Source organism: Oncorhynchus gorbuscha, linkage group LG11 (assembly GCF_021184085.1).
Source record: "Oncorhynchus gorbuscha isolate QuinsamMale2020 ecotype Even-year linkage group LG11, OgorEven_v1.0, whole genome shotgun sequence".
In the NCBI taxonomy this organism is placed as follows: domain Eukaryota; kingdom Metazoa; phylum Chordata; class Actinopteri; order Salmoniformes; family Salmonidae; genus Oncorhynchus; species Oncorhynchus gorbuscha.
The window spans coordinates 212,501-229,266 of record NC_060183.1 but is presented as its reverse complement, the minus strand read 5'-3'; the positions used below and the strand labels follow the sequence as shown (position 1 = coordinate 229,266).

The window sequence follows — 16,766 nt, the reverse complement described above, 5'->3', positions numbered from 1 at the left end:
TCTCAGAACTTCATCACTGTCCCTCTCTCAGATCTTCATCACTGTCCCTCTCTCAGAACTTCATCACTGTCCCTCTCTCAGAACTTCATCACTGTCCCTCTCTCAGACCTTCATCACTGTCCCTCTCCCAGATCTTCATCACTGTCCCTCTCTCAGACCATACTGGAGCTGAGACAGTGTCCCTGCTCCCTGACACGGACATAGATTGTATTTAGCCATTGTGTGTCATAACCTCAACATTATCCTTAATAGTATCTACAACAGAGGTTAACTTCAACATTAACATTCATAGTATCTATAACAGAGGTTATCCTCAACATTATCCTTAATAGTATCTACAACAGAGGTTAACTTCAACATTAACATTCATAGTATCTACAAAAGAGGTTATCCTCAACATTATCCTTAATAGTATCTACAAAAGAGGTTATCCTCAACATTATATTTCATAGTATCTACAACAGAGGTTAACTTCAACATTATCCTTAATAGTATCTACAAAAGAGGTTATCCTCAACATTATCCTTAATAGTATCTACAACAGGGGTTATCGTCAACATTACTATTCATAGTATCTACAACAGAGGTTATCCTCAACATTATCCTTAATAATATCTACAAAAGAGGTTATCCTCAACATTATAATTCATAGTATCTATAAAACAGAGGTTATCGTCAACATTATCCTTAATAGTATCTATATAACAGAGGTTATCGTCAACATTACTATTCATAGTATCTATATGAGGTTATCCTCAACATTACTATTCATAGTATCTATATAAGGTTATCCTCAACATTATCCTTAATATTATCTACAACAGAGGTTATCCTCAACATTACTATTCATAGTATCTATACAACAGAGATTATCCTCAACATGATCATTCATAGTATCTATAAAACAGAGGTTATCCTCAACATTATCATTCCTAGTTATGCTCCATACCTGGAGAGATATAGGTTACCATTCTCCTACTGATCTGTTTCTCCCACTAGGTCTATTACATGTTTTTATTAGATCCATGGGATGTTACTGAACAACTACTATTAGGCTATAACATGGAATTGGAAGATTGCCTGTCCTTAACCCCCACTGGGCACACTGGTTGAATCAACATTATATCCTTGTCATTGAAATTAAATTACATTGCAAAGTAGAATATAATTGACTTCTGTGCCCAGTGGGCCACTTTTTCACAGTTTAGTCATGTAACCACATTTGAAATGACAGGAAGTTGAGATTCTTTTGATTTCACAGTGTGTCGACCTATGATCATTATTAGCAGCAGTTCGAGACGAATGTTTGAAGCCCTGTAGCATAGCCCATTATGTACAGTCCAGTTCTCTACAGTTCTAGGTGTTGGATTTCAGTCTGATAAAATGGGAATTCCCGATATCGTTAGATAGTCTTTGTTTTTGCTCTTAGTTGTTTGTATATGTGTTATCGCGCCGCGCCACTCTGGCGGTGGTCCGTCCGACGCAGCAGTTCTTTTTTACAGAGCGCGTAAGGAACCTCCACTTGTCCTACGTCACAACACGTAACGTTCCACGGGTTTCTTCTCTTTCTGCTGCAGAGTTGGAACAAGGTGTCGGGTTAAGACGCACGACTATAAAGGAGAGGGGCAGGCAGGCTGGACACAACCAAATAGATAGACCGTCTGAAAGTAAGGAGAATATCGGAATGTTTAGTCTAAACACATCTCAATTTTTTATTCCCAGCGGTGCATTGTGTTTCCAAACGATGTTCTCTTTAATTTGTATTTAAATGGATAACAAATAGTTAATGTATTAATATGGGAATGGTATTTTTCCCTTGTTCATTTCTGTTCATTTGAAATGGTTTATTTCTCTTCTATGTTTGCGTTGCAAAGTCGATTGTATTTATCACGATGATGGATAAATGTCTGATTTGATCATATCTGTACTTTTAGGTGTTGAAACAACGAGTGGCAGAATGACGGTTTGTTGTGAGTTGTGTGAAAGTCCATGGAGCAGTGAGCGCTGCTCCTTTCATCTGTTCAGCGGGGAGACAGAAAGCCGCCTGGGACTCTGCAAGAGATTCAGGTTAGTGCAGCCAGACTGGCTCCATCCGTGCGCGGCTTCTAGTGGTCAAACCGCTACAATCTGGACTCAGGTGTGGCAATAACATACCTACTGTACATACCATACCTTGGTATATATTAACTTGTGGATGTCATGTCATTCATCCAGTTTGTTTGCTATGTTTCTAATTACAATTTGTGTGTTATGTTATGAATTACGATTCATACAATATGTTACGAATTTGCAATACTAAGTTATGAATTCCAATTTGTTGTGTCTGGTGTTAGCTAGGGAAATAGGAGCGTATGCAGTTCAGCCTCCTGCTTTCTGTCTGACACCCACGCTCTCTGATGCTGCCTCTGGCCAACAAAAACCGGCCAGAGAGCTCTCTTCTCTACTGATAAAACCGGCTGATCACGCAGAGCAGCCAGAGATCTCTCTTCTCTACCTCAGATAGACAGAGCCACATACAGCAACAGTTGTTTCCATAGGAACCACAGAAGCTCACACTTTAGCAAACTGCTATCCATCCCCATCCAGTCTGTGGCTAGGGTACACTGCCTTTCCTTCAGTAAGGCACAGTGAGAAGCCGGAAAGTAACACATTTTCTCAGTTTTTATAGTGGATTATTTTTGCAATGTAACAAAGAGCAGCTTTTCACTAGACTGAGAGAGACTAGGAAGAGTTTGGACGTAGTAGGATACCCTGTGCTCAGTTCTACCTCTGCCCTCTCTGGGCCGTCATATCCTGACCTGTGAACATGGTGTTGCTACGCAGGTCTACTAAGGGAGCGTCTAAAGCCAGGAGGGACCAGATCAACTCTGAGATCAGGAACATGAGAACTCTGCTCCCCATCCCTCAGGAGGACCAGGACAGACTGTCATACCTCCACAGCATGGCAGTTATCACAGCATACATCAGGAAGAGCTTTCTGTATAAGGGTGAGTACAAAACCAGGAGAGGAACTGTCATGTACGGAACCACTAGAACACTTGAAAGTACGGACCCAGTAGGACATTCCCATCTTTTAGAATGGAAGTATTTGTATGTGTATTTATTATGGATCCCCATTAGTTCCTGTTGCCACGGCAGCAGCTACTCTTCCTGGGGTTTATTATGGATCCCCATTAGTTCCTGTTGCCAAGGCAGCAGCTACTCTTCCTGGGGTTTATTATGGATCCCCATTAGTTCCTGTCAAGGCAGCAGCTACTCTTCCTGGGGTTTATTATGGATCCCCATTAGTTCCTGCCAAGGCAGCAGCTACTCTTCCTGGGGTTTATTATGGATCCCCATTAGTTCCTGCCAAGGCAGCAGCTACTCTTCCTGGGGTTTATTATGGATCCCCATTAGTTCCTGCCAAGGCAGCAGCTACTCTTCCTGGGGTTTATTATGGATCCCCATTAGTTCCTGTCAAGGCAGCAGCTACTCTTCCTGGGGTTTATTATGGATCCCCATTAGTTCCTGTTGCCAAGGCAGCAGCTACATTACAGATAAAACAGTACATCATATAACATTATTACACCACTACATATGTACAATACAACATGTATAATACAACAATATTACAATGTACGTGTGTGGAGAGTGCGTGTGCGTATGTGTGTGTCTGACAGCAGTGGTGTCGTCTACGGTGATATGGATATCACTTATTGATATCTACATAGCGCATTGATGTGAATCACACTGCTGCTCTTTCATTTAGTTATTTGCGCCTTACGGATTGTGGTTGTTGTGGATGGCAATCTGTAGTTAGGGTTAGGGTTAGGGTTAGGGTTAGGGTTAGGTTAGGTTAACCCTAACCCAATCTGTAGTTAGTACATCCATGTTTGGACTTATAAATGATACATATGACTGTAAAGATATAATTGAATGGTATTATTATACGTAGTAGAAAGCATTAGAAGAAGCCGACATAACCAACCCATGAAGTAACATTTAACATCCATATATGTCCAACTATGTAAACTTTAACATTGATTTATCCTGCAATAGATGTCGTTCAATTGGTCACATACATTTTTGTCTTCTTCTAGTGCCTCTTAATTAAGGGAAAATACATCTAAATGTAACTGAATGTAGTCAGATTACATTTCTGAGTTTGGGTAATCCAAAAGTTACTGATTATAATTTTGGACAGGTAACTAGTAACTGTAAAGGAACTACATGTAAAAAGTAACCTACCCAAACCCAGTTAGAACTGTAGGACATTTTCAACTTGAAGAATGGATGCTAAGGCGTCTTAGAACTGATGATTGAAACGCCCTGTCAATTTAAACATGTTTTTTAACAGTATATCTTCCAAGGTCTTGTGATGGATCCAGACCTACTGAGACCTGTGATGTTGTGATGGATCCATACCTGTTGAGACCTGGATCTATATATGCTGAGTTCTCTGTGATCCATCACAACATCACAGGTCTCAACTCTGTGATCCATCACAACATCACAGGTCACAACCGGTATGGATCCATCACAACATCACAGTGACGCGAGCCTACCAGACGAGCTAAATGCAATGTATGCTTGCTTTGAGGCAAGCAACACTGAAGCATTCACGAGAGCACCAGCTGTTCCACACGACTGTGTGATCACGCTCTCCGAAGCCGATGTGAGCAAGACCTTTAAACAGGTCAACATTCACAAAGCCGCATGGCCAGGTGGATTACCAGGACATGTACTCAAAGTGCAGACCAACTAGCAAGTGTCTTCACTGACATTGTCAACCTCTCCCTGACAGAGGAGATGCCAACATGTTTCAAACAGACTACCATAGTCTGAAGGTAACCTGCCTAAATGATTACCGCTCCGTAGCACTCACGTCTGTAGCCATGAAGTGCTTTGAAAGGCTGGTCATGGCTCACATCAACACCATCATGCCGGAAACCCAAGACCCAGTCCAATTCACATACCCCCCAACAGATCCACAGATTACGCAATCTCAATCGCACTCCACACTGCCCTTTCCCACCTGGACTAAAGGAACACCTCTGTGAGAATGCTGTTCATTGATTACAGCTCAAAACTAAGCTAAGGACCCAGGGACACAACATCACTGGAGGCAAGCTTCCTGCCATCCAGGACCTCTATACCAGGCGGTGTCTGAGTTCTCTGATGTGATGGATCCATACCTGCTGAGTTCTCTGTGATGTTGTGATGAAACTAATCCTGAGTTGTATTTCTTCCGCTTCCAGGATTATCAGCTGATCAGAGTCGTCTCTCCTCTTCCTCCTCCTATCCTCTGTACGAGACATTCCTCCCAGCCGTGCATGGTTTCATTCTGATCCTCTCCTCTCGGGGCAGGCTGGTCTACGTCTCTGAGAACGTCTCTGATTACCTGGGGCTCTCCATGGTGAGTACCAACCTGATGAAGACCTGGCGTCCAAAATATATGGAATTGTATAGGAAATAGAACATTGTTTTTCTGTGGTTGTGTAACATCACATCTGCCGTGTTACTGAATGCTGTGTAGGGCAGGGTATTAGTCACTAAAGTTGATCCTTTCTTCTTCTCTTATAGGTTGATGTTCTTCAGGGAGACACATTCTATGACCTGGTGGAGAGTCAGGACGTGGAGACAGTTAGATCTAACCTGGAGACAGACAACACAACGTCAACTGGTAAGAGACTATACTATCTAAAGGAAAATCAAATAAAATGAACAGATTTAAGAGCTCATGAAACCCAATGGAGGACGAGACTAATCTCATGTTATTGTTCTGTTCCCCAGCAGAGAGGAGTTTTGTGTGTCAGATGCACACCTCCAAGGCCTTCAGACAAGAGTACGGTAACTGCTGTTCTATAATGGTCCGAGGACGCTACCAGACCATCCCACAATCCCCCCAGTCCACCCCCACATCCTCCCCAGACCGTGGCCGATCTGGCCCCCCTGTGGAGATGGTGTTCTTGGCTCTCTGCACACCCACAGTGAACCACCTGGGCAACAGCATCTTCTCCTCCTGCTCCTCCTCCTTCACCAGCCTCCATAGACCAGACATGAGCTTCAGTCACCTGGACGAAAGTGTTGTGTTTTACTTGGGCTACTCATCGGAGGAGCTGATTGGTCGATCGTGGTACAGCCTCCTCCACCCTGAAGACCTCTCCTTGAGTGCCAACTCACATAAGAGTCTGAGTAAGTAGAGAAACATTAAAACTACCCTTGATACTATACTCAGCAAAAAAAGAAACGTCCTCTCACTGTCAACTGCGTTTATTTTCAGCAAGCTTAACATATGTAAATATTTGTATGAACAGAACAAGACTCAACAACTGAGACATAAATTGAACAAGTTCCACAGACACGTGACTAACAGAAATTGAATAATGTGTCCTTGAACAAAGGGGGGGTCAAAATCAAAAGTAACAGTCAGTATTTTGTGTGGCCACCAGCTGCATTAAGTACTGCAGTGCATCTCCTCCTCTAGGACTGCACCAAAATTGCCAGTTCTTGCTGTGAGATGTTACCCCACTCTTCCACCAAGGCACTTGCAAGTTCCTGGACATTTCTGGGGGAAATGGCCCTCGCCCTCACCCTCTGATCCAACAGGTCCCAGACGTGCTCAATGGGATTGAGATCTGGGCTTTTCGCTGGCCATGGCAGAATGGCAGAACACTGACATTCCTGTCTTGCAGGAAATCACGGACAGAACAAGCAGTATGGCAGGTGGTATTGTCATGCTGGAGGGTCATGTCAGGATGAGCCTGCAGGAAGGGTACCACATAAGGGAGGAGGATGTCTTCCCTGTAAAGCACAGCTTTGAGATTACCTGCAATGACAACAAGCTCAGTCCGATGATGCTGTGACTCACCGCCCCAGAACATGACAGACACTCCACCTCAAATCTATCCCGCTCCAGAGTACAGGCCTCGGTGTAACGCTCAATCCTTCGACGATAAACGTGAATCCGACCATCACCCCTGATGAGACAAAACCGTTACTCATCAGCACTTAATGCCAGTCCTGTCTGGTTCAGGGACGGTGGGTTTGTGCCCATAGGCTGCATTGTTGCTGGTGATGTCTGGTGACGATCTGCCTTACAACAGGCCTACAAGCCCTCAGTCCAGCCTCTCTCAGCCTATTGCGGACAGACTGAGCACTGATGGAGGGATTGTGCGTTCCTGGTATAACTCGGGCAATTGTTGTTGCCATCCTGTACCTGTCCCGCAGGTGTGATGTTTGAATGTATGGATCCTGTGCAGGCGTTGTTACACGTGGTCTGCCACTGCGAGGATGATCAGCTGTCCGTCCTGTCTCCCTGTAGCACTGTCTTAGGCATTTCACAGTACAGACATTGCAATTTATTGCCCTTGCAGCATGCCTAAGGCACGTTCAAGTAGATGAGCAGGGACCCTGGGCATCTTTCTCTTTGTGTTTTTCAGAGTCAGTAGAAAGGCCTCTTTAGTGTCTTAGGTCTTCATAATTGTGACCTTAATTGCCTACCGTCTGTAAGCTGTTAGTGTCTTAATGAGCTTTCCACAGGTGCATGTTCAATAATTGTTCACGGTTCATTGAACAAGCATGGGAAACAATGTTTAAACCCTTTACATTGAAGATCTGTGAAGTTATTTGGATTTTTACAAATGATCTTTGAAAGACAGGGTTCTGAAAAAGGAACGTTTCTTTTTTTTGCTGAGTTTACATAATACTAATACTAATAATAATACTACATTATACCCGTTATGCTATATTCTAACATATTATAACAAATAACAATGACGAACCCAAATGGAAGCATCTCACGTTGTTATGTGTCAGGACCCGGTTACGAACCCGCGTCTCCGGAGTGAGAAACAGTCACTTAACCAACTGAGCCACGAATAGTCGGCAGAACCCAGAAGATGAGGCAGACACAGCAGTACTTGAGACGGTGTATTTAATGAAGTAAAAAGTGAAGTCCTTCAGGAAAACATGTAACTCCACAACCTCAAAAGGAATTCCACAAGAACAAAGGTAATCCTCCAAGACAAAAAGGTAAATCCACAAGGTGGAAGGTAAAGCATAAAAAGCCTCAAAAGATACTCAAAAATAAATAAACAAGAACAAAAAACAGAATTCCACAAGAGAGTCTACCAGGATCAACAAGAGTTCACAGAATACTAGGGCTGGGTGCTATAACATACAAACACAGAGCAAAGAACTGAGGAAAACTAAGGGTTTAAATACAATCAGGGGAAACGAGGCACAGGTGCAAATAATAATGGGGATCAAGGGAAAACAAAAGGTCAAAAAGCACAATGGGGGCATCTAGTGACCAAAAACCGGAACAACCCTGGCCAAATCCTGACAGTTATGTATGAACAGTAGTCTTCCTTAGTGTAAGATGCTAGAGAAATATAGTGGACATTATAGTAATGCTTTTCTGTCCTCTCCTCACCCAGTGCAGGCAGACGAGGGTAGGCAGATGGAGATGGTTCTGAGGCTCCAACACAGCGACCTCTCATGGTCCTGGATCTACACTAGAGCCGCTAAGCATTCTGGGAACCAGGAAGTGAGCTGCTGTAACTACATTATCAGGTAATAGATGCTCTTTAACTGCAGTCTTCAGAATATGTCTGTGTATGTACAGTTTGATTATTGTTTTGTCTTGAAACAAGAAAAAGTAAATAATAAAAAGATGTGTAGTAATAATTGTAGTTGTCTGCATTGAGTAACTTTGCTCTGAGAGACTGGAGTAACTTGTATTCTTTCCTTCACAGTGAAACAGAAGCCATGTATCTGAGGAAAAACATCCACAACGATGCTTTCAGAGCCTCTCCTCCTCAGCCCTACTGCCCCTCTCCCACCCCCCAGCTGACCCAGAGCTGTTGCCCTACCAGGGACCTAAAGAGACAGAGAGAATTCAGCCAGTGCAGTAGTATATCTGAGACTGAGAACAGGTCTAAGACCAGTAGGAGACAGAGAGCAGAGTCTAATGCTGTTTTCTACGTGACATCATGTAGCTCCTCCTCTCAGGCCTCACCTGTCGCCGCCTTCTCCACCCCTCCCTACAGCCCCACCTCCTCCCACTACAACTCCTCCCTCTCTCCAGCACAGCAGGACGACACCAGCTCTGACTCTCTGTTGGATGTGTATGGCTACACAGAGAACTTAACCTACTACTACCATTGCCCTGAGGGAGGGACTGAGGTAGGGACTGGGCCACCCTGCCTCCTCTCCTCCTCTAGGTCCTTCCAGCCCGGCTCGGAGCAGTCCTTCCACCAGAGTATCTTCAGCCAGACTGACACATTCTCTCCTCAGTCCTGCCCTTCTTCTCCCCAGCATGATTGCCCAGCATGCCCTGCTGATGCCCGGCTGGTCCCTGACTGTCTATCTGTATCAGACCTGTTAGAGAATTCAGCAGACTGCCCCATCACCATCCATACTGAAGACTACAGCCTCTCGGTTCAGCCACAAGGTGATGCCACCAGTCCATATAGCCTCTCGGTTCAGCCACAAGTTGATGCCACCAGTCCATACAGCCTCTCGGTTCAGCCTCTAGGTGATGCCACCAGTCCATACAGCCTCTCGGTTCAGCCACAAGGTGATGCCACCAGTCCATATAGCCTCTCGGTTCAGCCACAAGGTGATGCCACCAGTCCATATAGCCTCTCGGTTCAGCCACAAGGTGGTGCCACCAGGACATACCAGAGCCACCATATACCTCAGACTGTCGCTCCTCCTATTGGAGGCCTGCTGACCCCTAACCCCTCCCCGACCTCCGACCTCTCCTTCCTCTACAGTGACAGAGACAAGGTAGAGATCAGTATCCTAGCCCAGCAGATCTCTTCTCTGGCCTCCAGCTTCGACCTGTTCAACACCCTGAGCCCCATCCAGACCCCACGTCAGCCCAGCTCAGAACCCCTTCCCTGGGCACAGCTCCCAGGTCACTCCCCTGTCCCCCTCCACATCAAGCCAGAGCTGGTCCTGGATGAGGGAGTGTTTGATAGTCTCCTGAAGGATCTGAGCATGGTTCAGGGACCTGGGAGTCTGTCTCACTGCTACCAACCTCAGGACCCTTCCACCCTGGCTCTGTCTTCTCTAGTGGACCCTCTATCCATGCAGCAGTCATCCCGCTCTCTCTCCCTCCCCCTGCAACACCCCTCGTCCCTCTCTCTCCCTCCCCCTGCAACACCCCTCGTCCCTCTCTCTCTCCCTCCCCCTGCAACACCCCTCGTCCCTCTCTCTCTCCCTCCCCCTGCACCCATTTCACCCTAACCTGGATCCCTTCGCTCTGAGGACAAGCTGTCATAATCAGACCTCTGAGTTGCATCAACTCAACCTGCCCCACAGTCTCCATCAAGGTGATTTATAACACATTATACACAGCTCAACCTGCAGCATTATCACACATTATACACAGCTCAACCTGCAGCATTATCACACATTATACACATGATATAATAACATGCATGTATTAATACCAATAATGACAGGAATTATTTTAACATGGTAGTTGTGCTTGGGGGGGATGAGTCATTCCTGTGTGTTGTCTGACTGACTCTTATTGGAGAAAATCCTTGAGTTGATTGAAATGACACTAACATGGCGTTACCATTCTATTTCAGATGGGCTTGTTGAAGAATCCATGTACTGATGTGAGTCTAAATAGACTTACAGTACTAGCCCTCGTATGGCATATTGTCATGACTACCAAGTCTTCCAGCCAGAGTCCAAAATGAAGACTTTTAAAATAATAAATACCTTTTAAAGACTTCTACGATATTTAGTAGTTTGTACTTTTCAGGAAGTGAATCTTATCCAGTGGACCAAACTGCTGAGGAGCTTGTTACTATTTTGGTGTTGTGTTAACTATATTGATACCTGTTGACTGCTGTAATTCACCATCTGTGTTGATGATGATGTTGTCCTGATTCTGGTAGCATTGTACTGCACTGTTACCATCTAGAAAACTGACGATCAGATATGTAGAATTGATGTTTCTGTGAATGTCGAGGGACCGTAATGATGATTTACTACTGAGCACTTTCTGGATGTGTTTGAGCTACACGCGACGTGGAGACCTCCTCCCAGAGGAGGTTGAAGCAGAATAGTAGATTCTAAAATGCGACCCAAATGACACACTATTCCCTGTATAGTGCACTACTTTTGACCAGAGCCCTATGGAGATATAGGGTGCCATTTGAGAAACATCCATAGGCGTTAAAAAGATAATGAAGTAACTACCTCAGTAATGCCACTACATTCATTCCTAGCCTGAAACTACTGTTTAGTAAGTGCGTGTATTTATTGGTAGAGATGACTGTTATACATATTGTTTCATTCCCGTGTTTGTCTACTAGTTGTGCTACTGAAAACTCTTTGTTTGTAACCATTGGTAACCATTATTCAGTACATTTGTCTAGAATACATATGTTGTTTTCATAAAATGCTGCTTGGTTGGATGTAATTGTACAAAAGGAAAGTATTTTTGCAATTGGTTTTCTAATTTTTAAAATGCAAGTTATTAAAACGCATAAAATATGATTGTGATGTGATATCTTAGTTATGACAAAATAAAAAAGCTACAATACAAGATATGATCACAATAACTAGCTGTATCTCATGAATGAGAAGAACAGGCAGAGATGTGTTTTAAAGCTGATCTTGTCCTGACAAAGCCGTATGAATGTGCTTGCCTGGGCCCATCAGGAGGCAGGTTTCCATGGGCCCATCAGGAGGCAAGTTTCCATTGGCCCATCAGGAGGCAGGTTTCCATTGGCCCATCAGGAGGCAGGTTTCCATTGGCCCATCAGGAGGCAGGTTTCCATTGGCCCATCAGGAGGCAGGTTTCCATTGGCCCATCAGGAGGCAGGTTTCCATTGGCCCATCAGGAGGCAGGTTTCCATTGGCCCATCAGGAGGCAGGTTTCCATTGGCCCATCAGGAGGCAGGTTTCCATTGGCCCATCAGGAGGCAGGTTTCCATTGGCCCATCAGGAGGCAAGTTTCCATTGGCCCATCAGGAGGCAGGTTTCCATTGGCCCATCAGGAGGCAAGTTTCCATTGGCCCATCAGGAGGCAAGTTTCCATTGGCCCATCAGGAGGCAGGTTTCCATTGGCCCATCAGGAGGCAGGTTTCCATTGGCCCATCAGGAGGCAGGTTTCCATTGGCCCATCAGGAGGCAGGTTTCCATTGGCCCATCAGGAGGCAAGTTTCCATTGGCCCATCAGGAGGCAGGTTTCCATTGGCCCATCAGGAGGCAGGTTTCCATTGGCCCATCAGGAGGCAGGTTTCCATTGGCCCATCAGGAGGCAGGTTTCCATTGGCCCATCAGGAGGCAGGTTTCCATTGGCCCATCAGGAGGCAGGTTTCCATTGGCCCATCAGGAGGCAAGTTTCCATTGGCCCATCAGGAGGCAGGTTTCCATTGGCCCATCAGGAGGCAGGTTTCCATTGGCCCATCAGGAGGCAGGTTTCCATTGGCCCATCAGGAGGCAGGTTTCCATTGGCCCATCAGGAGGCAGGTTTCCATTGGCCCATCAGGAGGCAAGTTTCCATTGGCCCATCAGGAGGCAGGTTTCCATTGGCCCATCAGGAGGCAGGTTTCCATTGGCCCATCAGGAGGCAAGTTTCCATTGGCCCATCAGGAGGCAGGTTTCCATTGGCCCATCAGGAGGCAAGTTTCCATTGGCCCATCAGGAGGCAGGTTTCCATTGGCCCATCAGGAGGCAGGTTTCCATTGGCCCATCAGGAGGCAGGTTTCCATTGGCCCATCAGGAGGCAGGTTTCCATTGGCCCATCAGGAGGCAGGTTTCCATTGGCCCATCAGGAGGCAGGTTTCCATTGGCCCATCAGGAGGCAAGTTTCCATTGGCCCATCAGGAGGCAGGTTTCCATTGGCCCATCAGGAGGCAGGTTTCCATTGGCCCATCAGGAGGCAGGTTTCCATTGGCCCATCAGGAGGCAGGTTTCCATTGGCCCATCAGGAGGCAGGTTTCCATTGGCCCATCAGGAGGCAAGTTTCCATTGGCCCATCAGGAGGCAGGTTTCCATTGGCCCATCAGGAGGCAGGTTTCCATTGGCCCATCATGAGACAGGTTTCAATTGGCCCATCAGGAGGCAGGTTTCTATTGGCCCATCATGAGACAGGTTTCCATTGGCCCATTAGGAGGCAGGTTTCCATTGGCCCATAAGGAGGCAGGTTTCCATTTATTTTATTCCACAAAATCAGTGTCGCAAAAAAAAACACATTGAGACATATGTAATGGAATCAGCAGATAGAGGAGACATATGTAATGGAATCAGCAGATAGAGGAGACATATGTAATGGAATCAGCAGATAGAGGAGACATATGTAATGGAATCAGCAGATAGAGGAGACATATGTAATGGAATCAGCAGATAGAGGAGACATGTAATGGAATCGGCAGATAGAGGAGACATATGTAATGGAATCAGCAGATAGAGGAGACATATGTAATGGAATCGGCAGATAGAGGAGACATGTAATGGAATCGGCAGATAGAGGAGACATATGTAATGGAATCAGCAGATAGAGGAGACATATGTAATGGAATCGGCAGATAGAGGAGACATATGTAATGGAATCGGCAGATAGAGGAGACATATGTAATGGAATCAGCAGATAGAGGAGACATATGTAATGGAATCGGCAGATAGAGGAGACATGTAATGGAATCGGCAGATAGAGGAGACATATGTAATGGAATCAGCAGATAGAGGAGACATATGTAATGGAATCGGCAGATAGAGGAGACATATGTAATGGAATCAGCAGATAGAGGAGACATATGTAATGGAATCAGCAGATAGAGGAGACATATGTAATGGAATCAGCAGATAGAGGAGACATATGTAATGGAATCAGCAGATAGAGGAGACATATGTAATGGAATCAGCAGATAGAGGAGACATATGTAATGGAATCAGCAGATAGAGGAGACATATGTAATGGAATCAGCAGATAGAGGAGACATATGTAATGGAATCGGCAGATAGAGGAGACATATGTAATGGAAAAACCACTAACCCTATTCTCTATCCTAACTTGGCAGCAGCGTTTAGTCCTATGTTTAACCACTAGATGGCGTCAGAGTTCAAACTCGGAGCGCCATACTGGGTTCAAGGGTTCTCTATTTGAATCAAGTCTATAGTTCTCTGGTCCAAACTGTAGGTGTCTTACTGCGATTAGCTATGGCTGACCTATAGGCATGTTACTGCAAAGCAACACTGTTCAAAACAGCATTAATGGACAGAGTAAATCACAGGCTGTGTCCCTGGCTAAAGTGTTGAATCAAATCTGTTGTGTGTTTAATAAACTACTCTATGCCAGCCCAACAAACATTTCTACACGACTTGTGCATCAACCCCTCCTTTATTGACCAAGGAAGTAAGGCTACGTTTCAAATCAACATAATTAGTTTGTTATTTCAGTAGGCGACACAAACACTTTGAAGTAGATGAGTGAAACCAAATGGAAATACAATATACTGGTCCTACAGTACTCAGGCTGTCCACCCACTCTGCAGGGTGAACATTTGATCTGGTGATGACATTTCACTTCCTTATGTTATACAATACATTTTATCAATATAAATAGAATTATTCATGTTCTGAATCGTTCAGTGGGGTCTTTCTCAAACAATAGAACAGGATCTAGTCTCTTTCCAATAGAACAGGATCTAGTGTCCAATAGAAGAACAGAACAGGATTTAGTGTCCAATAGAACAACAGATCAGCATCTAGTTCCCAATAGAACAACAGAACAGGATCTAGTGTCCAATAGAACAACAGAACAGGATCTAGTGTCCAACAGAACAGGATCTAGTGTCCAATAGAACAGGATCTAGTGTCCGATAGAACAGGATCTAGTGTCCGATAGAACAGGATCTAGTCGCCAACAGAACAAGATCTAGTGTCCAATCGACCAACACAACAGGATCTACTGTCCAAAAGAACAACAGAACAGGATCTGGTGTCCAATAGAACTACAGAACAGGATCTAGTGTCCAATAGAACAGGATCCAGTGTCCGATAGAAAAGGATCTAGTGTCCAATAGAACTACAGAACAGGATCTACTGTCCAATAGAACAGGATCTAGTGTCCGATAGAACAGGATCTGGTGTCCAATAGAACTACAGAACGGAATCTAGTGTCCAATAGAACAGGATCTAGTGTCCGATAGAACAGGATCTGGTGTCCAATAGAACTACAGAACGGAATCTAGTGTCCAATAGAACAGGATCTAGTGTCCAATAGAACAACAGAATGGGATCTACTGTCCAACAGAACTGGATCTAGTGTCCAATAGAACAACAGAACAGGATCTAGTGTCCAATAGAACAGGATCTAGTGTTCTATAGAACAACATAACAGGATCTAGTGTCCAATAGAACACGATGTACTCATGGTATTCTCCATACCCTAGTCCTCCCATCACAACATGATGTACTCATGGTATTCTCCATACCCTAGTCCTCCCATCACAACATGATGTACTCATGGTATTCTCCATACCCTAGTCCTCCCATCACAACATGATGTACTCATGGTATTCTCCATACCCTAGTCCTCCCATCACAACATGATGTACTCATGGTATTCTCCATACCCTAGTCCTTCCATCACAACTTGATGTACTCATGGTATTCTCCATACCCTAGTCCTCCCATCACAACATGATGTACTCATGGTATTCTCCATACCCTAGTCCTCCCATCACAACATGATGTACTCATGGTATTCTCCATACCCTAGTCCTCCCATCACAACATGATGTACTCATGGTATTCTCCATACCCTAGTCCTCCCATCACAACATGATGTACTCATGGTATTCTCCATACCCTAGTCCTTCCACCACAACATGATGTACTCATGGTATTCTCCATACCCTAGTCCTCCCATCAGAGTGAAACAGCAGGAACCGGGATTCATCAGACCAGGAAATGTTTTTCCAATTCTCCAGTGTCCAGCGTTTTCGTTCCTTAGATCACTGCAAACACATTTTCTTTTTTTAAAGAATTGGAACTCTGTAAGGTTGTGTCAAGGTACGACAAGTTGTGCATTATTATATGGGTCTTTGGGCAGCTGTACTGGACTGTCAGTTGACTAACTGTAGCCCATCTGTTGCTCTGCACAGCTTTCTCTGTCCTCTTTCATCAATGACCCATTGGCTGAATGTTCTTTGGGTGGTAGGACTGTTGAGTGTGAAAAACCCAGCAGCGTTGCAGTTCTTGACACACTCAAACCAGTGCGCCTGGCACCTACTACCATACCCTATTCAAAGGCACTTAAATATTTTGTCTTGCCCATTCACCCTCAATGGCACACATACATATTCCATGTCTCAAGGCTTAAAAATCCTTCTTTAACCTGTCTCCTCTCCTTCATCTACAATAATTGAAGTGGATTTAACAAGTGACATCAATACATCAATACTTTCACCTTGATTCACCTGGTCAGTCTATGTCGTGGAAAGAGTCCTAATGTCTAGTACACTCAGTGTACATACATGATGTTAATGAAGCACAGATTCCAATACATTAAATATGGCCAGCTACATACACTACCATACAACTAACTGATTAAACTCATCAATAAACAACATACATTATACACAGCTCAATATCTACTGCTAGCCATACATTATACACAGCTCAATATCTACTGCTAGCCATACATTATACACAGCTCAATATCTACTGCTAGCCATACATTATACACAGCTCAATATCTACTGCTAGCCATACATTATACACAGCTCAATATCTACTGCTAGCCATAC

At 44.6% G+C, this 16,766-nt stretch overlaps 2 protein-coding genes across 4 annotated transcripts in view; one reads left to right on the top strand and one right to left on the bottom strand.

Annotated features, from left to right (window-relative positions):
* Positions 1 to 285: 285 nt before the first annotated feature.
* npas4l (neuronal PAS domain protein 4 like) lies at positions 286 to 11,537 on the top strand. Of its 2 annotated transcripts, XR_006841169.1 has the most exons (9): positions 286 to 1,667; positions 1,935 to 2,067; positions 2,824 to 2,987; positions 5,238 to 5,395; positions 5,563 to 5,662; positions 5,773 to 6,174; positions 8,421 to 8,556; positions 8,739 to 10,322; positions 10,587 to 11,534. XR_006841169.1 is itself a non-coding variant. In XM_046368375.1 (8 exons), exons 2-8 carry the CDS (start codon positions 1,958 to 1,960, stop codon positions 10,234 to 10,236), a joined length of 2,568 nt encoding a protein of 855 aa, XP_046224331.1. In that variant the 5' UTR covers positions 286 to 1,667; positions 1,935 to 1,957; the 3' UTR covers positions 10,237 to 11,537. The 2 variants fall into 2 exon arrangements, 1 of the variants encoding a protein (XP_046224331.1); XM_046368375.1 differs by having other exon boundaries at positions 8,739 to 11,537.
* A 4,791-nt stretch (positions 11,538 to 16,328) lies between these two features.
* The window catches only part of LOC124048023 (sphingomyelin synthase-related protein 1-like), a 13,908-nt gene continuing 13,470 nt past the window's right edge, over positions 16,329 to 16,766 (bottom strand). For both annotated transcript variants that reach the window (XM_046368373.1, XM_046368374.1), the window contains exon 6: positions 16,329 to 16,766. This exon is cut by the window's right edge and continues 1,149 nt beyond it. The gene's annotated coding sequence lies outside the window, so the exon portion shown is untranslated.